The sequence below is a fragment of the Takifugu rubripes genome, chromosome 10 (genome assembly GCF_901000725.2).
Source record: "Takifugu rubripes chromosome 10, fTakRub1.2, whole genome shotgun sequence".
Taxonomy (NCBI): domain Eukaryota; kingdom Metazoa; phylum Chordata; class Actinopteri; order Tetraodontiformes; family Tetraodontidae; genus Takifugu; species Takifugu rubripes.
The window spans coordinates 12,370,347-12,395,638 of record NC_042294.1 but is presented as its reverse complement, the minus strand read 5'-3'; the positions used below and the strand labels follow the sequence as shown (position 1 = coordinate 12,395,638).

Genomic DNA, 25,292 nt, shown 5'->3' with positions numbered 1-25,292 from the left:
ATATATATACATATATACACACACATACATACACACAGAACCACCACACACATATATTATCATATTACACACATACACACACACACACACATATATATACATATATACACACACATACATACACACACACACACATATATACACACACACATACATACACACACACACACACATACATACATACACACACACACACACATATATACATATATACACACACACACATACATACACACACACACACACACACACACACATATATATACATATATACACACACATACATACACACACACACACACACATATATACATATATACACACAGACACACACACACACACATATATACATATATACACACACATACATACACACACACATATATATACATATACACACACACACATACATACACACACACATATATATACATATATACACACACACATACACACACACATACATACACACAGACACACACATACATACACACACACACACATATACATATATACACACACACACATACACCCTATTATATATGTCTTTTTAACACTATTTTAATCTTTTATTTTTGTCTGTGTGTGGCTTTGTTATACATTTGAAGTGGGGATTGGTCGTAGGAGTATGGGGTTGCCATGGTGATGAAGTGTTTGTACTTTAGGCTGGAGAGTTGTAACATCCTCCCTGGAGCTTCAGCGGCTTTGAGGTTTCTAATTGGCGAGAGTTTTCTCTGAGGAGCAGCGAAGCAGCAACAACACAGGATCCAGAAGGTTGCGGTGACCTAACGAGGTCGTGTTTATATAAGGTGAAGGATCGCAGTCCAGAAAACAGTGATGACCCAGAAGGGACGGGTGTACAGTAAGGAGAGAAGGAGAATCCCTGAGCCGGATAGCATGAGCGATAGCATGAGCGATAGCATGAGCGATAGCATGGGCGATGGGTTTCCACATGTTGGCCAACTGCTGGCCTGATTAGAGAGCTGGTTTAAACGTGGTGTCTGCTTACAAAAATGGCAAACTTAGACAGGAAAGCTGCTCCTTTACATTTATAACAACTCACCCCTGATCCAGGCTAAGCACAGATTGTTGTAAGGGGAGAAACCTCAGGGGATCCCCATGACTAATCAGATGATAGGCTGGCATCCCCCATCGTACCCTTCAGAGACCATCGTGCACCGCCTGAAGAGGTCGGCAGGAATGTTCAAGCTGCGGTCGTCATGGACACCCTGTCCGGCTGACACCATGGCTGGCTGCCCCCCAGGTGGAGACCACGAGGGGCGTGTCTACACGGCACTAAGAGGTGCAGATGGGTTATAGTGGGAGGAGAGTTTGCTAGTTCTGCTGCCTCTAGACCAGTTCTGGGTGTCTGTGCCTGCTTGTAGATGAGACAAACTGCTATCTGCCCCGTCAGGTGCTTTGTGGCCCTGCGGCACTTTATCCAGCATGCTCACCACTGGAGACCCATATCGACGCCTCCTCTCTGAGTTCCTGGGCCTCACAGCACGTCATATCACAACTGTGGACCCTCTGGCCAATGCAGGGCCACCACCATGATGCCGCCCGGCTGGTCATCATGAAGGAGGACTTGCTACTACGGAGCGTCTGGCATCGGGGGCGTTCCTTTTCTTTGGTCCTGAAGGAGCAGTGCTGATGTTTCGTGTCTGATGGGCGGCTGTTAGAGGCCAAGTGAGCACGAGCTTATTATCCTTCAGGCCAAACGTCCTTATGGTTGGTCCTCCATCTTCCTGGGGCAGCGTGTGACTGTGCAGGGAGAGGGTCCACGTCCAGGTGATTCCACCACATGGATGTGGACCTAATGGGGCCCCGTCTTCCTCGTTCCGGTCCAGCCTGAATAAAGGAAACCGGGTCCCCTTCCACGAGTCTTGTTTTGGCCCCCGAGAAGGACCAGCTGCCTCTGACCCTGTGCAGGCTGTCGTGGTTGTGGGAGGGGACAACTGTTGGGGTCAATTCTGGGGGGCACCGTTACTACTGACCATTATGATGTTGATTGAGTTCTTTACCTCTATTATTTTAATTATATTGTTTAAAATCTACTGAGTAGATTTACAGAATCAGGTCTGAAATCTGATGGATCACTATTTCTTACTGAGCCTCATGAACTGGAGTGTGAAATGAAGCTGCATAATTAAATGGTGAAACCCTAACCCTAACCCTCTGTCACCTCTGGGCTTTCACTTCTTTATTTTTAAAGCATCCAGTCAGTGAGACTGGAGTTGTTCTGCAACCATGATGGCTGCTTCCTTCCCCTCCTGCATCTTCAAGGGTTTCCACAACTTCTGTAGAAGCTGAGTAATCAGGACCGACCACCTTTGATTAAAGCGTCCTAGCGTACCGCTGCTAAAGAGGAGTGGGCCCCTCGTAGTGGTGGGGCCAAAGGAATCAAGAGGATCAGAAGAGTTAGGGTTAGGGTTAGGGTTAACCCTAACCCTAACCCTAACTCTTCTGATCCTCTTGATTCCTTAATTATATTGTTTAAAATCTACTGAGTCTTGAATCTACCCTAACCCTAACCCTAACCGACTGGTGGAGTCGCTGTAGAGCAGAGCAGCACCGACTCCTGAGGGCAGAGAGCCACCACAGCAGACCGTCTAAGATCTGCTGTCTCTAGGGAAGCCCAGAGATCAGACTGGATCAGACTGGAGCACTTTACTGGATCAGACTGGATCAGACTGGATCAGACTGGAGCACTTTACTGGATCAGACTGGATCAGACTGGAGCACTTTACTGGATCACTTTACTGGATCAGACTGGATCAGACTGGAGCACTTTACTGGATCAGACTGGATCAGACTGGATCAGACTGGAGCACTTTACTGGATCAGACTGGAGCACTTTACTGGATCAGACTGGATCAGACTGGAGCACTTTACTGGATCAGACTGGATCAGACTGGATCAGACTGGAGCACTTTACTGGATCAGACTGGAGCACTTTGCTGGATCAGACTGGATCAGACTGGAGCACTTTACTGGATCACTTTACTGGATCAGACAGGAGCACTTTAATGGGTCAGACTGGATCAGACTGCAGCACTTTACTGGAGCACTTTACTGGATCAGACTGGATCAGACTGGAGCACTTTACTGGATCAGACTGGATCAGACTGGAGCACTTTACTGGATCACTTTACTGGATCAGACTGGATCAGACTGGAGCACTTTACTGGATCAGACCGGATCAGACTGGATCACTTTACTGGATCAGACTGGAGCACTTTACTGGATCAGACTGGATCAGACTGGAGCACTTTACTGGATCAGACTGGAGCACTTTACTGGATCAGACTGGAGCACTTTAATGGGTCAGACTGGATCAGACTGGATCAGACTGGAGCACTTTACTGGATCAGACTGGATCAGACTGGATCAGTTTACTGGATCAGACTGGATCAGACTGGAGCACTTTACTGGATCACTTTTACCGGATCAGACTGGATCAGACAGGAGCACTTTAATGGGTCAGACTGGATCAGACTGGAGCACTTTACTGGATCAGACTGGAGCACTTTACTGGATCACACTGGATCACACTGGATCAGTTTACTGGATCAGACTGGATCAGACTGGAGCACTTTACTGGATCACTTTTACCGGATCAGACTGGATCAGACTGGAGCACTTTACTGGATCACTTTACTGGATCAGACCGGATCAGACTGGATCACTTTACTGGATCAGACTGGAGCACTTTACTGGATCAGACTGGATCAGACTGCAGCACTTTACTGGATCACTTTACTGGATCAGACTGGATCAGACTGGAGCACTTTACTGGATCACACTGGAGCACTTTAAACTGATCCAGTCTGACCCATTAAAGTGCTCCAGTCTGATCCAGTCTGCTCCAGTCTGATCCAGTCTGATCCAGTAAACAGGAAATGCATTGGCTTTGATCTCCTTACACCAGAACTCACTAAATATACAGCATCAGCCTGAAAGGGCCGACACAGGGGGTCACAGGGGAGTTCAGAGGGCAGTTCACCACTTCAGAGGGCAGTTGACCACTTCAGAGGGCAGTTGACCACTTCAGAGGGCAGTTGACCACTTCAGAGGGCAGTTCATCACTTCAGAGGGCAGTTCATCCCTTCAGAGGGCAGTTCATCCCTTCAGAGGGCAGTTCATCCCTTCAGAGGGCAGTTCATCCCTTCAGAGGGCAGTTCACCACTTCAGAGGGCAGTTCATCCCTTCAGAGGGCAGTTCATCCCTTCAGAGGGCAGTTCACCACTTCAGAGGGCAGTTCATCCCTTCACAGGGCAGTTCATCCCTTCACAGGCCCTCTAAAGGGAATTGCATCACCATCTATTTGGTCAAATGGCTTCAGAGTTTATCTGCTGGAAAGACGACTGGGGGAAAGGACTTTAGCCACCGGACAACATGTCATCCACCCCTCCATCATCCATCCCTCCACCCCTCCATCATCCATCCATCCATCCCTCCATCATCCATCCCTCCATCATCCATCCCTCCATCATCCATCCATCCATCCCTCCATCCCTCCATCATCCATCCATCCATCCCTCCATCATCCATCCCTCCATCATCCATCCATCTATCATCCATCCCTCCATCATCCACCCCTCCATCATCCATCCATCCCTCCATCATCCATCCACCCCTCCATCATCCATCCACCCCTCCATCATCCATCCATCCCTCCATCCATCCACCCCTCCATCATCCATCCATCCCTCCATCATCCATCCATCCATCCACCCCTCCATCATCCATCCATCCCTCCACCCCTCCATCATCCATCCATCCCTCCATCCATCCACCCCTCCATCATCCATCCACCCCTCCATCATCCATCCATCCCTCCATCCCTCCATCATCCATCCATCCATCCACCCCTCCATCATCCATCCATCCCTCCATCCCTCCATCATCCATCCATCCCTCCATCATCCATCCACCCCTCCATCATCCATCCATCCCTCCACCCCTCCATCATCCATCCACCCCTCCATCATCCATCCATCCCTCCATCCCTCCATCATCCATCCATCCCTCCATCATCCATCCATCCATCCACCCCTCCATCATCCATCCCTCCTCTGCAGATGCTGCAGATGCTACAGATGCTACAGATGCTGCAGACGCTACAGATGCTACAGATGCTGCAGACGCTACAGACGCTGCAGATGCTACAGGCGCTACAGACGCTGCAGACGCTACAGACGCTGCAGACGCTACAGATGCTGCAGACGCTACAGACGCTGCAGATGCTACAGACGCTACAGACGCTGCAGATGCTACAGGCGCTACAGATGCTGCAGACGCTACAGATGCTGCAGACGCTACAGACGCTACAGATGCTACAGATGCTGCAGACGCTACAGACGCTGCAGATGCTACAGGCGCTACAGACGCTGCAGACGCTACAGACGCTGCAGACGCTACAGATGCTACAGATGCTGCAGACGCTACAGACGCTACAGATGCTACAGATGCTGCAGACGCTACAGACGCTGCAGACGCTACAGATGCTGCAGATGCTACAGATGCTGCAGATGCTACAGATGCTACAGATGCTGCAGATGCTGCAGATGCTACAGGCGCTACAGATGCTGCAGACGCTACAGACGCTGCAGACGCTACAGATGCTGCAGATGCTACAGATGCTGCAGATGCTACAGATGCTACAGATGCTGCAGATGCTACAGATGCTACAGATGCTGCAGATGCTACAGATGCTACAGATGCTGCAGCTCAGCCGTCCCTTTGCTGTTGTGCAGCTCAGTCGTGAATTGTTACCGAGATGAAAGATTTAATCATTTCCTAAAGCTGTGAAACAGGGAGCGTCCGTCATCCCTGACGTTTGAACGCTGCACCCATTAAACATGCGATTACTTTTACAACTCGTTTTCGTGTCCATCAAATTAAATGTCAAACTGTGAAAGGTGCCAACCGAGTCCAGCTGCTCTCACGCTCGTCCCGAGAGGACGTGAAGCCGGAGGGGCCGCTGCTCCGTGTTGGAAGTCCAGTCACAGATTCCAAGAGTTCTGAATGATTTGCATCCAGGAGCGCGCTGCTGGGAGGTGGGGGCTTCAACGTTCACGTGCACACGGATGGACTTTGAGCTTTGCTCACTTAGAATTTGCAGATTAATTCACAAGATATTGATTTTCTTTCTGTGAATGAGGTTGAAAAGATGAATGAGTTGCTAAACCCGTTTCTCCCCGTGAACTGTCCAGTGATTCAAAGCTAATAGATTTATTGGCAGCAAATTTCTCCTATTTTAAGACTCTCTTGGATGATGAACAGCTTTAGCTTCCAGACACACTGAAGAAGCATCTGCGTTCGTTAGATTGGGACTTATTCTTTAATGCTAGAATCATTATTTTTCTCCCATCATCTGATCTATTCAAGCCTCATTGGGATTCTGGGAAGAACAGAATCCTCCAATCAGTGACCTTTCCTAAAATAAACAGACCTTGGTCCAAAAGACGAGCCGTCAACGTTTGGAAGTAAAACAGGTCTTACTTTGACTGTCGAATTTCCTGATGATGGTGTCTAAAAAGGTGTTCTGCGGAGCCACATGGCCCCTGCGGACCGGCATCTTTCCTGGACTTCAGGAGACTTGAGGCGTCTTTTTTTGTCGCCAGAGCGACGCTGCCTTCGAGCCAACGAACCCACACCGGGTCTCATCCGCAGGTCGCCTCACTACAAGTTCAGCTCAGGGGTGACAGATGCTGCTGCCAGAGCTCTAGAGAAAACGGAGGATCCGGAGCCTGTGGGCAGCAGGCGCAGTTCAGCAGCTGCAGCAGCTTCAGCAGACAGGTGATGAGCGTGGAGCCGGAAGGTGCGTGGAGCTGGACTCAGACACGCCAAAGCGCGAAAGACCTCTTCTCCGTGGAGGCTGCCCACTCCCCAGAAGCGAAGCGGGAGAGCATTCGGAAGAGCGTCGTTGGAACCACGGCTGATCGGATTCTTTTCATCCTTTCCTTTGTGTCTCCTGTGTCGGGATATTTAGGATGTTAGAGCAGCAGCGTGGTGGCGCTGAAAATGCAGCCGCGATCCGCAGCTTCGCTCTGGATGGTGGTTTTTGGAGGTGTTCTGTGGATCTCCTCCTCCTCCTCCGCCTCCGCCTCCGCGCTGTCGGATGACTTCAGCTCCACCGGCCTCGAGCTGCGCCTTTTTAACCCTTTCTTCCTCAGGACCAGCACCGCTTCTCTCCACACACGGCACGTGATGCCCCGGGGCACCAGGGCGGCCTGGAAATGGGACCAGACACGTTGGAAATATATGGTTTCTTTCCTGTTACAGCCCTTTACAAAACTCAAAGCCTGCTGTCGACAGGTGTACAGCACGTTCACCTGTGCTCGCGCGCAGGAGTGGTGCGCGTCCCCGACAAACCCAAGGAGCGCTGCTCAGCTACGTCATCGGCTCGGGGTTCCCCTCTGCGGTGCCTTCAATGACTGTTGGATTTTATGTTGACGCTTGTTCGCTACTTTATTACTTTTCCTATATTACAATATCGACTTTTATTAATCCAAACCACTAACAGCACTGGGCTCGTGCATCTGCCAGCATTAAAAAAAGCTTGTGAATATTCAGCCAATAACACTGAACTAAACATCTGGATTATGAATGTATAGAAATGAATAAAGTGTTTTCAGTGTTTAAGTGTTGCTTTTTATTGGCTGAACAAATAATAAGGGAACAGTTTCTATAAGGGAACTGTTCTGAAAGTCAATCTTTATCAACAAAGATATCAGGATAACTTATTCTCAGCCTCGTGATCTAAAGGATTAGCAACATTTCTCTCCTTTAAGTTTCTTCATTGGATCAATTTGACCTGCATCCTGCGACCCCCCCTCAGTGATGCGGTCTTTAATGACTGTTTAGATGTGATAAATTACAAGCTGGAGCCGGATGAGGCCCGAGCGCCTCTCCCCTCAAACACGACAGGCTGAAATGAATTATCAATGTATCAGCTGCAGCTCCTGTTACAGTGTTGTTTACTATAGGCTGGAGGCCCAACGCCTCCCTCCCTCACTGGACTCCCTTATTTAGTCAGGAGAGGAGAGAGGGAGAAGGGGAGGACGCAGGGGGAGGGAAGGAGAGAAGGGGCCAGACACGTCCCACACACAGTTCAGAGAGAATCAGAGCAGATTTATTCTTTTACCTTAAATGATGAACATGATGAACATCTGGTCATCACAACGAATAAACAAGTTGGTGCTGAAAGGGTCAGCACCAACTGTAGGGTCACATGAAGAGGCCGACACCCCTCAGAGGGGGGAAATGCTACGTGCTAGTGCTAGCATGAAGCATCCGCTAATCTGTCGCTGCCCGATGTTAGAACAAGAAATAAAGAATTATGAGAGAAAATGTTTTAACCTTCTAGTGACACACTGGAGTCTGGAGCAAATGTGCCAATGAAGGAGTCATTAATTAAGATAGGTCTTAATTAATAATTTAAGATGAAAATACAAGTGTGACAAATACTGGAGAAGCTAAATAAAGGTCAGACTCACAGGGTGGAAAAGAATCTTTTAATAAGTTTCTTTTTTTCAAAACTTAAATAAAGGAGCGTAAAATACAGTTAATAAAAAATTGGTTTAATTAAGCTGACAAATATTCTCCACATGTGATTTTTAACAAGAACTAATCTTTATCAGCTTTACACATTTAAACATATTTGCTCCATAATAGGTCGTAAAGTGTCACATAAGTACTGTTTTTTTAACATTGTAGGTGACTGAAGAGCATTAGCAATAGCATAAACAATAGCATTAGCAGTCATATGATGACTAAGAGCAACAGAATCATGTGTTCTTCACTTGTCCATCGTTCTGTCAATCAGAAGTTTCTTGTCTCCATGTAGCTCTCAGCGAGGTGCTGGCCCACACACACACACACACCCACACACACACACACACACACACGCTAGCGTCTGGACAGATCTCCTCCTGTGAAGAACAGCAACAGCTGCAGTGAGACGTCTCTCGTGGCTTCTGAACAGCATCAAAATGAGCTGCTCAAGAGTTTCACTGGTGTTTCTCTTCCTTCTTTGAAGGAACCACCATGAAAACCATCAAGTTGCCCATAAAGATATAAATGATGCTCTGAACGCCTCACGCCTCAGCCCCCCCACCCCACTGGTAACTACTAACTAACTAACCCTAACCTGGTCTCCATATTCACACATGTGAGCGCCATATTCACACACGTGATGCCATATTCACACACGTGAGCGCCGTATTCACACACGTGAGCGCCATATTCACACACGTGAGCGCCATATTCACACACGTGATGCCATATTCACACACGTGAGCGCCATATTCACACACGTGATGCCATATTCACACACGTGATGGCATATTCACACACGTGATGCCATATTCACACACGTGATGGCATATTCACACACGTGATGGCATATTCACACACGTGAGTGCCATATTCACACACGTGATGCCGTATTCACACACGTGAGCGCCGTATTCACACACGTGAGCGCCGTATTCACACACGTGAGCGCCATATTCACACACGTGATGCCATATTCACACACGTGATGCCATATTCACACACGTGATGGCATATTCACACACGTGATGCCATATTCACACACGTGATGCCATATTCACACACGTGAGCGCCGTATTCACACACGTGATGCCATATTCACACACGTGATGCCATATTCACACACGTGAGTGCCATATGCATCACTTATTCGTTTCTAACCCACAGCTGGAGAAAATTTTGCATTTGTGGTGTGTAGGAAATGTTTCCATCAGGTTGTGGAGGAAGGTTTGTCATCATTTGAAATGCACGCAAGTACATTTGCGTTACTAAGCAAATATATTTGTGTTACTAAGCAAATTCAACTGCGCCTGAAATATGTAAAATTAGGAGAGATGAGAAAGATTTCAGTTGACCAAACAGTGACGTGTGTATGGAGCACCCACGTGTGAGCGCGGATTTATTACCGTGGCAACTGTATCTGACAGACATGTGTCCACCACAATGGAGCTCTGGAAGTGAAATCGGAGCTGGGGGGGGGGGGCTGGTCAGTGCCCAGTGTGGCTGCATCCAATTAACTAATGTAATCCAATTAACTAATGTAATCAGCCGCCGTGATGAATGGATGACTAGAAACAGGCGGATTCCAAAGGTAAGTGCATGTTCTTCAGGTTTCTGCATGTGTGGCCTGGAGCTCAGTGGCTGCGTCACCGGGTCAGCCTTGTGTTCATGTTCTGGACCAGGGGTCCGGAACCTCTTTAGCGCTGCCCTAGTGGCTCCAAGTGGTTTCCAAGTCAAGGCCCCTGCTGGGACGCCGTTTCAGAACTTTTAGCACCCTACAGGTAATAATACTAGCAATACTTTAATCCCAATCCTGTTGGACCTCTTGGCATAATGTCTGTAATTAGTGAGTTTTAATTGAAGAAACGGTCCTAATGTATGAATCTAAGGCAAAGAAATCTACCCTGGAAATGAGAGGAAAATGACGAGTGTCTAAATTAGCATCCTTTAGTGATACAAATATATCCCAGAATGTCAAAGGACGATTGGGCCAGTTTAAGGGTTAGAACAGACCAGACTTTGGGGGAAAATACATTAATTATTACTTTGTTCCATTAAAATATTCTGTTCTGGACAATAAGAACAAACACAAGCAACAGCATTGTTCTGGCAGTGGTTAGGGTGGTTACTGGTTAGGGTGGTTGGGTTAGGGTGGTTAGGGTGGTTACTGGTTAGGGTGGTTGGGTTAGGGTGGTTAGGGTGGTTAGTGGATAGGGTGGTTGGGTTAGGGTGGTTAGAGTTAGGGTGGTTAGTGGATAGGGTGGTTGGGTTAGGGTGGTTAGAGTTAGGGTGGTTAGGGTGGTTAGAGTTAGGGTGGTTGGGTTAGGGTGGTTAGGGTGGTTAGTGGGTAGGGTGGTTGGGGTTATGGTGGTTAGGGTTAAGATGGTGAGGGTTAGGGTGGTTAGTGGTTAGGGTGGTTAGGGTGGTTACTGCTTAGGTTACAGTTAGTGGTTAGGGTTAGGGTGGTTGGGGTTAGGGTGGTTAGGGTGGTTACGGTTAGGGTTAGGGTGGTTAGGGTTAGGGTGGTTACGGTTAGGGTTAGGGTGGTTAGTGGATAGGGTGGTTGGGGTTGGGGTTAGGGTTAGGCTGGTTACTGGTTAGAGTGGTTAGGGTTAGGCTGGTTAGTGGTTAGGGTGGTTGGAGTTAAGGTGGTTAGGGTGGTTAGTAGTTAGGTTAGTGGTTAGGGTGATTACTGCTTAGGTTAGGGTTAGAGTGGTTAGGGTAGTAAGGGTTAGGGTGGTTACTGGTTAGGGTGGTTGGAGTTAGGGTGGTTAGGGTGATTACTGCTTAGGTTAGGGTTAGGGTGGCTAGTGGTTTGGGCTGGTTAGGGGTTAGAGTTATGGGTTAGGTTGGTTAGGTTAGGGTAAGTGGTTAGGGTGGTTAGTGGTTAGGGTTGTTAGTGGTTAGGGTGGGGTTAGTGGTTATGGTGGTTGGGGTTAGGGTTAGGGTAGTTAGTGGTTAGGGTAGTTAGTGGTTATGGTGGTTGGGGTTAGGGTAGTTAGGGTAGTTAGTGGTTAGGGAGGTTAGGGTGGTTTGGAGAGATGTGGACTCACCCTGGCAACTGGTGCACTCACAGCTGTGAATGACTGGCAGCACCACAGGCTCATTCTCACCACTGTCACACTCCAGGCTGAGGAAGCGAACGGGCTTGTCTGGGTCCAACCGGTAGCTACAGCACTCACAGACAGACTGCAGGTACGGCTCCTGTCAGAAACAGCAGGGGGGACCTGAGGATGAGAGGCTGCCAGTCGGACCTCAACGGCATGCTGAATACGTCTCAAACTGGGAGGTTGTTTCATCTACTAACCCTGACCCTGACCCTAACCCTAACCCTGACCCTAACCCCTAACCCTGACCTTGACCTGACCCTAACCCCTAACCCTGACCCTAACCCTGACCCCTAACCCCTAACCCTGACCTTGACCTAACCCTAACCCCTAACCCTGACCCTTACCCTGGCCCTGACCCTAACCCCTGACCCTGACCCTAACCCCTAACCCTGACCTGACCCTAACCCCTAACCCTGACCCTTACCCTGGCCCTGACCCTAACCCCTGACCCTGACCCTAACCCCTAACCCTGACCTTGACCTGACCCTAACCCCTAACCCTGACCTTGACCTAACCCCTAACCCTGACCTTGACTTAACCCTAACCCTGACCCTGGCCCTGACCCTAACCCCTGACCCTAACCCTGACCCTGACCCTTACCCTTACCCTGACCCTAACCCTAACCCCTAACCCTGGCCCTAACCCCTGACCCTAACTACTGGTCTACTTGTGGTCCCCAGAGTCTCTAGGGGTAGAATGGGGGGCCGAGCATTTAGCTACCAGGCCCCGCTGCTATGGAACCAGCTCCCTGTCCAGGTACGGGAGGCTGACTCCATCTCTATCGGATCAGACTTCAAACCTTCCTCTTTGATGAAGCTGATAGTCACTAATTCTGTAGTTCCAGTCATTGTCCTGGACATAATTATCATATTTAGAGGTTCGTCTCATTATCAGGTTATATAATAATGATAATATCTAATTATCAGGTTAATATCTTAGTTCTGCTGCTGGAGGCCCAGGCTGACGGGTCCACAAACATCTGTGTCCTGAGGTGAACTCTTTGTTCTAATTATTTAATAATAAATAATTAATTTTTCTCAGTATTAATGACTTATGATGGCCACATGTAATGACCCTAGCAGAAGGAGCCTAGGCCTGTGCTGAAGCAGGTAGGGGAACCATGAGGGGAACCATGAGGGGAACCATGAGGGGAACACGTGAGCTCCTTCTATCTTTGGTTCCGTGCTGAAACGGGTTTCTATTAACTGTCCTGTGTGTTGAAATAAAGGCTGTGGGTCACATGATCACTTCAAAGGGACCAGATGGTTTGGCTGCAGGTCCCTGTGGAGGCCAAGACAATGCTTCATACCAGCCAACCATCTTTATCATAGGTTACAATGGCTGCTGGTAACCATGGTAACCACCTGACGCTGCGCAGGAGCTCTCGCGTCAGATCCCCATTTAAAAGCATCACGCCTCTCAAATAAACCCTGTGGTGGGTTAGTTACGGCAGCAGTTGTACTAGTGAGCATGCAGCACTAATCAAAGGTGTTGTACCTCCAGGAGGACGTCCGTCCTGGACTCACAGCGCCCCCTACAGAAGCTGACCTCCACGTTCTCCAGCCGACAGTCGCCTTTGGTGATGTTCCTCACCTGGACGTGGCGACGGCACTCGGGCTCGGGTTCACCTGGTGGAAGGAGGAGGTTCCAGAAAAGGAGAGGAAAGGAAAGGATGAAGGAAACAGGCAAGGAAACAAGAGCAGAGACACCACTTGGTAACTGGTAATAAAGGAGTAATAACAATTTCTGATGAGATCAGAGGTTTGAATCAACAGAACTGGTGTGAACACACATTCAAGATGCAGCACGTTCTTACGTCTGCGTGCATAATTCAGAATAATGAGCGTGCGTGAACGTGCGTGAGCGTGAACGTGCGTGAGCGTGCGTGAACATGAGTGAGCGTCCGTGAGCGTGAGTGAACGTGAGTGAGCGTCCGTGAGCGTGCGTGAGCGTCCGTGAGCGAGCGTGAGCGTGGGTGAACGTGCGTGAGCGTGAGTGAACGTGAGTGAGCGTGAGTGAACGTGAGTGAGCGTCCGTGTGCGTGCGTGAGCGTCCGTGAGCGAGCGTGAGCGTGGGTGAACGTGCGTGAACGTCCGTGAGCGTGCGTGAGCGTGAGTGAGCGTCCGTGAGCGAGCGTGAGCGTGGGTGAAAGTGCGTGAGCGTCCGTGTGCGTGCGTGAGCGTCCGTGAGCGAGCGTGAGCGTGGGTGAACGTGCGTGAACGTCCGTGAGCGTGCGTGAGCGTGCGTGAGCGTCCGTGAGCGTCCGTGTGCGTGCGTGAGCGTCCGTGAGCGTGCGTGAGCGTGCGTGAGCGTGCGTGCGCGTCCGTGCGCGTGTGTGGGCGTGCGTGAACGTCCGTGAGCGTGCGTGAGCGTGAGTGAACGTGCGTGAGCGTGCGTGAGCGTCCGTGCGCGTGTGTGGGCGTCCGTGAGCGTGCGTGAGCGTGAGTGAACGTGCGTGAGCGTGCAGGACTGCGAGGTGTCCTCAGGACCGTGCCACAGCACCACACACCTGGGAACGGCCGTTTGCAGGCGGGACAGCAGCTGCCTGGCTCCTCCACCTTCACCTCCCCCTTGGAGCCCAGCAGCAGTTGGAGGAGACGTGAAAACACAAAAACACATCAGGAAAACACACAAACACATCAGGAAAACACACAAACACATCAGGAAAACACCAAAGAGGAGCAGGAGCAGAATTCTGGACCGAGGAACCGAACTCTGAACGGGGGGGAATTAGCAGCTCCGCTCAATATTTTTGGTTCTGTATGGAAATAATAAAGAAAATCTTCTGTTTCTGGAAGCGTAGTCGTCACTACAGCATCACCTAGTTACTGTTAGTTAACTGTTGGTTACTGTTACTGGTGACCAGTGGGTTTCTGATGGCATTAAATGATGAACAGTTTGTTATTTAAAGGTAAGAACCTTTTTAGCTTAGCGACAAGTCAGCTGGCTTCGAGAACTGTGTTCTATTGAGGTGTTAGTGGAGAGGAAACTAATCCAGCTCTGTACTAGTTACTAGTAACTAGTAAAACATTAAGACAGAACTGATAATGTTGGGAAAATGGTCTCAAAAGAGCAAATATATTTTAATACATTAAACCCTCATTCATGCTTTGCAATATTACAGGTTCTGTTCAACGGTTCCATGTGACCCAAAACAGATTTTTCAGAATAAATCCCAAAAAGTAACTTATGAAAATAGAAAATAAAATATTAATAAAATAGAAAATTGTTGTTGTGAGGGGAGAATACATTCAGGATTTTTGCAGTAGCAGCTAAAGATCAGAGGAAAACACACACACATCCGTGCACACACACACACACACACACACTGACAATTAAAGCAGCTGCAGCCCAGAACGGCTTCAGATCGTTGTGTTAGTAATAGATGTGTAATAAACGGGTCAGTTTAAGAATCAACCAGCTCACCTCATCACACCGGAGCGGCGGACATCTGAACTGGCACGTTTTCTTCCCGTTCTCACATCGACAGGACTGGCAGCCCTCTTCCCATTCTGCTCCTGCCTGGCTCAGACACACACACACACACACACACAGACACTTAGACTTTTACTTCGGTGTGAATTGACTAAAACTTGGACTTCCCTCCTACATAATGGGGGGGGGGGGCATTTAATGAGACAGGTGATTAGAAAGTTGGGTTTTTTTTCAGCTGGTGAAAAGTCTTTAATCCTTCCAAATTACACACTGCATTAGAACTCACAATTAATTTTTTTAATCCGTGGTCGTTCCAAAAAAATAGGAAGACGGAAGCACGATGAGCACGATAGTCGTGATAAATGGAACTCTTGAATATCAGACACGGTGCTGCTGCATCTCGGCACGGTGGGATACGGTGGGATACGGTGGGGCGCGGTGGGGCGCGGTGGGGCACGGTGGGATACGGTGGGGCGCGGTGAGATACGGTGGGATACGGTGGGATACGGTGGGGCGCGGTGAGATACGGTGGGATACGGTGGGGCGCGGTGGGATGCGGTGGGATACGGTGGGATACGGTGGGTTACGGTGGGGCGCGGTGAGATACGGTGGGGCGCGGTGGGATACGGTGGGGCACGGTGGGATGCGGTGGGGTGCGGTGGGGCACGGTGGGATACGGTGGGATACGGTGGGATGCGGTGGGGCGCGGTGGGGCACGGTGGGATGCGGTGGGGCGCGGTGGGATACGGTGGGATACGGTGGGATGCGGTGGGGCGCGGTGGGGCACGGTGGGATGCGGTGGGGCGCGGTGGGATACGGTGGGATACGGTGGGATACGGTGGGGCGCGGTGGGATACGGTGGGGCGCGGTGGGGCACGGTGGGATACGGTGGGGCGCGGTGGGATGCGGTGGGACGCGGTGGGGCGCGGTGGGATACGGTGGGATACGGTGGGGCGCGGTGGGACGCGGTGGGACGCGGTGGGATACGGTGGGATACGGTGGGGCGCGGTGGGATGCGGTGGGACGCGGTGGGGCGCGGTGGGATACGGTGGGATACGGTGGGGCGCGGTGAGATACGGTGGGATACGGTGGGATACGGTGGGGCGCGGTGAGATACGGTGGGATACGGTGGGGCGCGGTGGGATGCGGTGGGATACGGTGGGATACGGTGGGTTACGGTGGGGCGCGGTGAGATACGGTGGGGCGCGGTGGGATACGGTGGGGCACGGTGGGATGCGGTGGGGTGCGGTGGGGCACGGTGGGATACGGTGGGATACGGTGGGATGCGGTGGGGCGCGGTGGGGCACGGTGGGATGCGGTGGGGCGCGGTGGGATACGGTGGGATACGGTGGGATGCGGTGGGGCGCGGTGGGGCACGGTGGGATGCGGTGGGGCGCGGTGGGATACGGTGGGATACGGTGGGATACGGTGGGGCGCGGTGGGATACGGTGGGGCGCGGTGGGGCACGGTGGGATACGGTGGGACGCGGTGGGATGCGGTGGGATACGGTGGGATACGGTGGGATACGGTGGGATACGGTGGGACACGGTGGGATGCGGTGGGACACGGTGGAGCTCACCACTCAGCTTCAGCCCTCTTGCTTCCTCGTTAATTAACAAAGTGAATTGAAGGTGGTGGAAACACCACTGAGGGTAAAAGAAGGACGGCGTGCACGTGTGTGTGTGCGCGTACCTCGTACTGGATGCCCTGGTCCCGACATGGGCAGAGTGCCGGGATAACACACACGCCGTCAGTGTTTCGGTAAAGCCCCTCCTGACAGGTGCAGCCCTGGACCCAGTGGCTACATGCAGCAGGGGGGGAGTAAATGTCCCAGCAGGTCCTCTCACACACGGGGGGGTCGGCAGCCACGCTGGTCCTCCAGCGCTCCCCTGCTGGGCACGCTGCACACAAGCACACACAAGGGTTTGATGATTACAGGTGCACTCGGGCCGAGCCAGAGCGAGGGTGACTTTAAGTCATTGTAAGGAAATCTGATGGCTGAACTGGGACAGAGCTACTGGGATTTACTGGAGCTACTGGGATTTACTGGAGCTACTGGGATTTACGGAACGGATGGTTGTCGTCTCGCATCATCACGCGTCCAACACTCTGAAGTTGGAGGGTACCAACAATGTCAGAAGGTGTTGGGAGGGTGGTGGCAGCATCACGCTGCATCAACCAGGAGGAACTTTCATGGGGAGGAACTTCCATGGGGAGGAACTTCCATGGGGAGGAACTTTCATCAGGAAATATTTGATGCTGTTTGAAAGGACTCGATCACGTCAAAATGTAAACATAAAAACACGAGACAAGGCCAAGAACAGCAATGAACCATTCAAACGGAACATTTTGCAACAGTGAAACTGCTGTTTGGCAGCAACGTGTCAATGGTTCCATGGCTGATGGGGTTCTGACCCGGTCTAAAGCCTCCGTCTGAACGAGCACAGGGACTGTGTAGAAGGTTAAAGTGGTCCAGCCCAGCAGGGAGCGGCAGCTCTGTGATGCACCTGCTGCTTGAACATGAGCACCAGAGTTGCTGTAGGTTCATGGGTCGGGTTCTTCAGGTGATCCCTTTAGGGGGGGAAGGAAGGAAGGAAGGAAGGAAGGAAGGAAGGAAGGAAGGAAGGAAGGAAGGCAGTCGGACCACATGCTCACACTCACCACAGTCGGGTGCCAGGCAGGTCCTGCTTCGGTGTACTGGATCTTCACACGGGGCCCCCCCGTACTGGCTGGGCTGCAGGACCGTTCTGACCGAGGTCTGCTGGCCCAGACCACAGCTGGCTGAGCAGGAACTCCACTGGGACCAGCTGGACCACAGACAGTCCACTGCAAGAGAACACAGGTGGGTTCGGATCCAATCCGTGGGAAGACGACGTGCACAGAAAAACAACTTTACTCCTTTACTGGCAGTATCAGTAAATGTTCATGTTTCAGGGAGGGGCCATGAGAGGCGCCTGGACTCTCGGCCGTGTTCCTGTCAGCGTCCCGACCTCCGTTAGGTCCACGTGATGATGCGTGTTGCTGAAACCCCAGCCCATAATTGCCCGACTTGTTGCCAACTGTGGAGCAGCTGTTGCTAACCCTAGATAGGCTGACGTGTCTGTCCTAGTCTTGACAGGTTGACAGTTACTGTTGGCTCTCCTTTCTTTAACATCCAAAAGGAAATCAGGCCTATGGAGTTTATGGGATGCATTGGGCAGCTGTGCCGGAGCCTCACTCACCATCACAGGGCTCCGAGGAACAGTTGAACATTCCTCCCTGGCAAACGCTGGGGAAAGTTGACAGAAGGTCAGCGGAGTCACAGAACAAGGTCACAGCTTATAAAAGGACCAAACGAGCATCAAGAGGAGATGAAAGGAATTTCTTAGAGCAGATATCATCGTGACAAACGTGGTTGGTTCGACTCTCAGCCACGATGCAGCCAGCTCACATTAAAACACCCGTTACAGGTCTTTACTGCTGTAATTACAATTTATACATTTAATTCATGCTCAAAGACAAATATTGGAATAAAACACAGCTTAGCCACAAGATCAAAGATCAAAAATCAAAGGTCTTCTAGTCAATCTTTGATCTTAAATTCAATGTACTGTAGGAAACGTCTACAGCCAATCATGACTAATTATACTGTAATCAACCATTTTTAATGATTGCAGTAAGTATTGGCTCACTCCTTTTCATAACTAGAGACATTTCCAGTGTTCCCACCATTCCCATGGTCAGATGTGTGGAAGCTCAGGCCGGGTTTGATCAAAGTGCAGGGCTGTTTTGAGGGGTTTGATCAGGGTGCGGGGCTGTTTTGAGGGGTTTGATCAGGGTGCGGGGCTGTTTTGAGGGGTTTGATGAAGGTGCGGGGCTGTTTTTAGGGGGTTGATCAAGGTGCGGGGCTGTTTTTAGGGGTTTGATCAAGGTGCGGGGCTGTTTTTAGGGGGTTGATCAAGGTGCGGGGCTGTTTTTAGGGGGTTGATCAAGGTGCGGGGCTGTTTTTAGGGGGTTGATCAAGGTGCGGGGCTGTTTTTAGGGGGTTGATCAGGGTGCGGGGCTGTTTTGAGGGGTTTGATCAAGGTGCGGGGCTGTTTTGAGGGGTTTGATCAAGGTGCGGGGCTGTTTTTAGGGGGTTGATCAAGGTGCGGGGCTGTTTCTAGCGGTTTGATCAGGGTGCGGGGCTGTTTTGAGGGGTTTGATCAGGGTGCAGGGCTGTTTTGAGGGGTTTGATCAAGGTGCGGGGCTGTTTTTAGGGGTTTGATGAAGGTGTGGGGCTGTTTCTAGGGTTTGGCTTGGTGCTTTGGTTCTTCCTGTAGATAAAATCAGTTTTATTTTACTCGCTGCCATGACGATATCTAAGGCTACGTCCTCGCTGCCATGACGATATCTAAGGCTACGTCCTCGCTGCCATGACGATATCTAAGGCTACGTCCTCGCTGCCATGACGATATCTAAGGCTAGGTTCTCGCTGCCATGACGATATCTAAGGCTAGGTCCTCGCTGCCATGACGATATCTAAGGCTAGGTCCTCGCTGCCATGACGATATCTAAGGCTAGGTCCTCGCTGCCATGACGATATCTAAGGCTAGGTCCTCCCTGCCATGACGATATCTAAGGCTAGGTCCTCGCTGCCATGACGACATCTAAGGCTAGGTCCTCGCTGCCATGACGATATCTAAGGCTACGTCCTCGCTGCCATAACGATATCTAAGGCTACTTCCTCGCTGCTATGACGATATCTAACGCTACGTCCTCGCTGCTATGACGATATCTAAGGCTACTTCCTCGCTGCTATGACGATATCTAAGGCTACGTCCTCGCTGCCATGACGATATCTAAGGCTACTTCCTCGCTGCTATGACGATATCTAAGGGTACGTCCTCGCTGCCATGACGATATCTAAGGCTACTTCCTCGCTGCTATGACGATATCTAACACTACGTCCTCGCTGCATCAGAGGAGACTCAAATTGGATTTTTCTGCTCTGATGTGACCACATTCAGCTTTGATTGACAGCACAAGTCTCACTGAATCAGACATTATCAATCCATCAAAATCCGAATCCAAGGCAACTTTGATGTCGTTCTGGAGCAACACACGTCAGAATTCTGCGCCGCTAACAAAAACACAATGAAGACGATCAACTTTGAAGACAGCGGTGATGCCGTTAGCCACTGGAGGCATAACAAAGTCCTGGAGTTAATCAGTATTTGGGGTAATTGCTTGTAAATTTACCACCACACTGTTTTTAAGGCCAAGGCCTCCGGAGGAGCTTCAACGGCTGCTCCACGTTCACTTCCCTCAACAAGCTTCTTATTAATGTTGATCTGAGCGTGTCAGGAGGTGGAGCAGGTCACATTAGTCTGTAGACAGGCCACATTTAAACAACCCCAAAGGCTAAACTGCGTTTGAGCGACATACCGGAGGCAGAGCAAAAAGGCCTGCAGCCCATAACTGGCCAGACATGACGTGTTATGAAGAGTGAACCAAGGCAATACTCAGATTCACCCTCAGAATTACAGAATTACTTTACTGGAAGAATAGATTCCACACGGTTACAAAATTGAGAGGAAAATATTTGGATGTGGATCTCATGCTCGTCTGCTGCCAATATGAAATATTTATAGAGATGAATATCAGCCTTTTCTCTGCCAGAACCAGCGTGTTTCTGTTGAACTCCACTCCAAAGAGATATCTGGCACTCCGAAAGACCAGGAACCTCAGCAGATCCTGTGGTTCATGTGGGAAGCATGGCTGCATGGCTCCATTGAGCTCTGGAATATGGACGTACGGGACACAATTCTGGTGAAAAAGGGCTCAAACTGAAGAATTGATGTCAAAACCAAAGAGAAATGAACACCTTGTTGATCCCAGGGGAGGTGAAGCTCTCTACACTGTTTAATGTCCCATTTCCACGGATGCAAACACACTCCTCATGATTTTTTTGTTTGAATTCCCATGTTTATGATGTCTATTTTCCATACAGCTTCTGCTACAGAGCATTTTTACGTATTTAGATCTAAATTCTTGGATCATCTCCTCAGTCACCTCGTGAAAAAGCTCAAGACCTAAAATAAAGCAAATCTTAAAGCATGTATCACCACGTGTTGCAGCGGTGCCTGACGGCCGTTCCAGGAGGGAGCGGAGCGCCACTCATCCCCTCGGCACTGATGTTCTGGTACGGAGCCGGCAGGGACAGCGGCGAGCACGGACACTCGGAATGAGGCACACAGGAACCGTTCAACAGAACCTGAACAGTGAGCAACAGTGAGACAATTGGGAAGCAAAGCAGAGCAACACTTTAAGAACCTTTAACCAAAGAAGAAGTAAAGCGCGGTGACCTGTCCATGGGGGCACGAGCACCCCGGGGTGCAGGGTCCTACTAGGCACTGAGTGTGAAGCCACAAGTGGTCACAGACGTGTGGACAGGAACCCGAACATTCACTGAAGATCTGCCCGACAGGACACTCTACAACAGTCACCATAGAAACGGCCATTATCTTCTGGACACAAGGGTGGGGCACAATTTGAGAGGGGGGCAAATCTCACTTCCTGACACACGGCTGAAGGAACTAGTTTCAGCTGTTTGTTCTCATTTGTGCAACTATTGTTCAAATTCTATTCTAAATGAGGTGAAGATAAATAGGGTGTGTGTGTGTGTGTGTGTGTGTGTGTGTGTGTGTGTGTGTTACCGGGCAGGCAGCTGTTGCTGTTACAGACAGTGGTTTGTTGAAGGGCTCCATCACATGGCGCCCCACCAGATTCTGGCTCTTGAAGGATTGTTTTGTTACGAACTGACGAACCGCCGCCACAGGTGGCGCTGCACTCAGACCAGGTGGACCATGTGCTCAGCAAACAGCCAGCTGTGGGGGGGGGGAGGGAGGAGGGAGGGGAGGAGGGGGAGGAGGGGGGAGAGGGAGGAAAGAGGGGGGATGGGGGAAGAGGTGAGGAGAGGAGAGGAGAGGAGAGGAGAGGAGAGGAGAGGAGAGGAGGGGGGGGGGGGGGGAGAGTTCCAAAGTCTGTGTCTGGAAAGACCTTAGGATGGTCTGTAAAGACCGTGAGATGGTCTGTATACATGCTTCATATGTCACCTGGACACGGTGGCATCTCGCAGCTTCCCGTCTGCTCCGTGTCAGTACAGGAAGGACCGCCGTCTGTCGCCTGGCACAGGCGCATCCTTGACCTGGTGCCAACCCCACATGAGACTGAGCAGGAGCTCCAGGGCTCGTACTCCGGGCAGGGAAGCTTCGTGCACGCCAGCGAGCCGTTCTCACACACACTGCAGACAGAGGCAGCGTTTGATTCAGATTTTAATTTGGCCTTTTAATTGCCCCGGAGCGCTCCTCACCAGGTATTACAGTCAAGGGAAATTTCATCCTTGGGGAGAAACTGGAGCGTGCCGTTGCCCGAGGGAAGAGCACAGCGACAGTCCTGGAGCGGCACGCAGTGTCCGTCCTGCAGCAGCTGTCCCTCTGGACACCGGCAGCCTGGAAAGGTTCCCACCAAAAGATTTCCTGTTTTGTTATAGAGCCATTTTGGATTGTTTGGATGGGAATACCTGCGTGACAGGATCCCTGTAGACACTGCACGTGCTCCCACAGGTCACCGCAGCTGCGAGGACATCGATTGGCACAGTCCCCTTGGTAGATCCGCCCCCCCCGTTCTTCACAGTGCTCCCCTAGGATGCAGGAAGGAAGTCAGATCCACTTTATTTTGCTGGTTCTTCTACAATTGCAACATTTTGCAGGTAAAATAAATCATGTAAGATGATAAAAACCACCCACAATATAAGTCACGTATCTCCGCCCCTCCCTCTCTGCCCACCTGTATCGGGCTCATGGGTCACCTGTCCCACTAGAACCGGTCTCATTAGAACCCGTACCTGGGCAGAGTCCGGTGTTGCAGCTGTGGCTCTGTGTCTGCTGGCTCCTGCAGCGGGATCCTGGCGCCGACGCTGCCGACCATCGGAAGCGCTGCCTGACCCCCCCCGCTGCAGGGCTCGGCACAGGCCGTCCACACGCTCCACGCACTCCACGCACACCAGTCTATAAAGGACAGGTCGGGGGTCACGCCTGGAACAGCTGCTTTGCATTAGGAATATTGGGAATGTTGGGAATATTGGGGACATTGGGAGTTCAGGAGTATTGGGAGTGTTGGGAATATTGGGAATATTAGAACAGGTAAATAGAGACGCAATAGCCCAGTTTTACTGCTTGGAAGCTCCAGACAGTCTGGAATCACCAACCAATGTGCTACCTGCTGCATTAAAACATCCCTGTGAGCAAATAATGTTCCTAATAAATAATATTTACTTTTGGAGACCTGGAATCTCACACAAATATTGATTAACAGGATAATGTTGCAGAGCAACAAATGAGGCTTTTATCAAGCAAATTGGGGCCAACTGGGAGAAAACCATTCATCTGAGTTTATATTTATCTCTTCTCTACCCAAATTAACAGTAGAAATCCTTGCAGACTTGGTAGAAGACTAAGAAGAATCAAGCTGAGCTATATCAGTAAATAGTTATTGTTCTAAACTCTACTAGCCGGCTCTGAGGTCCAGAATCATTTAGTTTGTGGTCTTTGGGAGCTGATGAAAGACCTGGTACCAGACCGGCCTTGGCGTCCTCACCTCTGCAGATGTTTGGGTCTGCACAGAGGCGCTCCTCCTCCAGTGGCCCTGAACATCGACTCTGCTCCTCTCCAGAGACCGGAACGCCAGAATCTAGGTCCAAACAAGCTCGGAAACGCCTCTGGATTGAAACCAGGCCGTCGCTGACAAGCCCTGCCAGGGAGGTGTTGAGCTGCAGGGAACTCCAGGGTGAACATGGAGAACACGGCGTCCACGCCGCCCACTGGCTGAGAATCACTGGAAGCACGTTATGGAAAAACAGCGTCATTATTAGGGCAGGATCAATGAAGTTAATCTCATATAGTTAGTCCAATATAGATTTGATTTCAGCTATATGTGAACGGTGTATATTCCTGGTGTTGGGAGGCGTTTCCTTAGCAACATAAATCTATAGTGCTTATTTAAGACAACAAACGTGACGCTTCCTTACCTCCACACTCTCTCATATCACACTGCAAAGTTCCTTCATGGCAAACGCTGGGTGACAGAACAGAGAGCGCATCACAAACCACAGACAGGTCTCTTTGTTCAACTGCTGTTCTCTGTGTGACCCTTAGGGCGCTACCAGGTACTGCAGTCCATGCTCACTGTGCCCCCCTGGGGGACGGTGACAGCGACGGGAGCTGGTCCAGAGCCGTGGTGCTGCAGGTGGATGCATCCACACGCTCCTGCAGGAACACAACTTCCATTCTGCTGAAGCAGGCCCTGGAAGCAAGAGCACACGTTCAGGAAGGACGGAGGAATCCCAATTTCCTAATCCTGACGCACAATGTCCCGTTTATATCATCCAGTCTGACGGGTTGTGAAATCAAGCTGAGCGTTGTCTCTTTAAATGTGACTGAGAAACAACAATAGCTGATATTCTATAGGCTTCTATAGGCTAACCAGCTCTGCACAGCAGCATTTTAACCGTCCTGACCAAATTCCAGAGCAGTGTTGCAACAGTCTGCTGGAACTGAGCAGGACCGTGAATGATGGACCTTCTTCTTAAATCCTGCAGTTTTTCCACTGATATATTCAGAACCCCCAGGATTCACCTCTGGGCAGTAACAGCCAGGCGTGCACTCTCGGACGCCTAAACACGCATCTCCTCGGAGAGCGCAGTGTTTCTCACAAGGGGCGCCACACGGCGAGTACACAAACGGGGCGTCACAATCTGCACCTGCGAGAGGGAACGTGACGTCAGCGGATGTCGAGTGGAACAACAAGAACATATAGAAGGCAAACATGGCTGCACTTTGGTGAGGAAGCCTTTGAACTCACCCGCACACTGGCTGAGCGTGCACGCCCTGCTCTGCGTTTCCACGGGAGTGCATTGTTGCCCCCTAAGGGCGGGAGAGAGAGCTACACGGTAGCGCTGCTGTCTCTGGGAAACACAGGAGCACACAGACCAGACGCTCCAGTCGGACATGGGACAGCCTGGAGACAGACAGAAGCCTGAGCACAGTTGGATGCAGCTTTAAACACACGACACGGGGACCCGGTTAGGGTTAGGGTTAGGGTTAGGGTTAGCCTCCTACAACAGGGTTAGGGTTAGCCTCCTGCAACAGGGTTAGGGTTAGCCTC

At 50.6% G+C, this 25,292-nt stretch overlaps 2 protein-coding genes across 4 annotated transcripts in view; both read right to left on the bottom strand.

Annotated features, from left to right (window-relative positions):
• Positions 1 to 7,619, bottom strand: part of kcnh2b (potassium voltage-gated channel, subfamily H (eag-related), member 2b) — a 105,001-nt gene extending 97,382 nt beyond the window's left edge. For all 3 annotated transcript variants that reach the window (XM_029842904.1, XM_029842905.1, XM_029842906.1), the window contains exon 1: positions 6,508 to 7,619. In XM_029842904.1, the coding sequence (XP_029698764.1) occupies positions 6,508 to 6,583 (76 nt within the window). In that variant the 5' untranslated portion in view covers positions 6,584 to 7,619. The remainder of the gene's footprint in view (positions 1 to 6,507) is intronic.
• Positions 7,620 to 8,505: 886 nt separating this feature from the next.
• Positions 8,506 to 25,292, bottom strand: part of sspo (SCO-spondin) — a 61,354-nt gene continuing 44,567 nt past the window's right edge. Inside the window, 20 exon segments of the mRNA XM_029843166.1 lie at positions 8,506 to 8,939; positions 11,616 to 11,766; positions 13,170 to 13,300; positions 14,182 to 14,242; positions 15,099 to 15,194; positions 16,800 to 17,008; positions 17,769 to 17,933; positions 18,329 to 18,375; positions 21,194 to 21,342; positions 21,434 to 21,561; positions 21,785 to 21,955; positions 22,184 to 22,371; positions 22,441 to 22,579; positions 22,651 to 22,770; positions 22,975 to 23,137; positions 23,704 to 23,963; positions 24,157 to 24,203; positions 24,292 to 24,431; positions 24,764 to 24,888; positions 24,990 to 25,145. Of these exon segments, the coding sequence (XP_029699026.1) occupies positions 8,917 to 8,939; positions 11,616 to 11,766; positions 13,170 to 13,300; positions 14,182 to 14,242; positions 15,099 to 15,194; positions 16,800 to 17,008; positions 17,769 to 17,933; positions 18,329 to 18,375; positions 21,194 to 21,342; positions 21,434 to 21,561; positions 21,785 to 21,955; positions 22,184 to 22,371; positions 22,441 to 22,579; positions 22,651 to 22,770; positions 22,975 to 23,137; positions 23,704 to 23,963; positions 24,157 to 24,203; positions 24,292 to 24,431; positions 24,764 to 24,888; positions 24,990 to 25,145 (2,669 nt within the window). The 3' untranslated portion in view covers positions 8,506 to 8,916.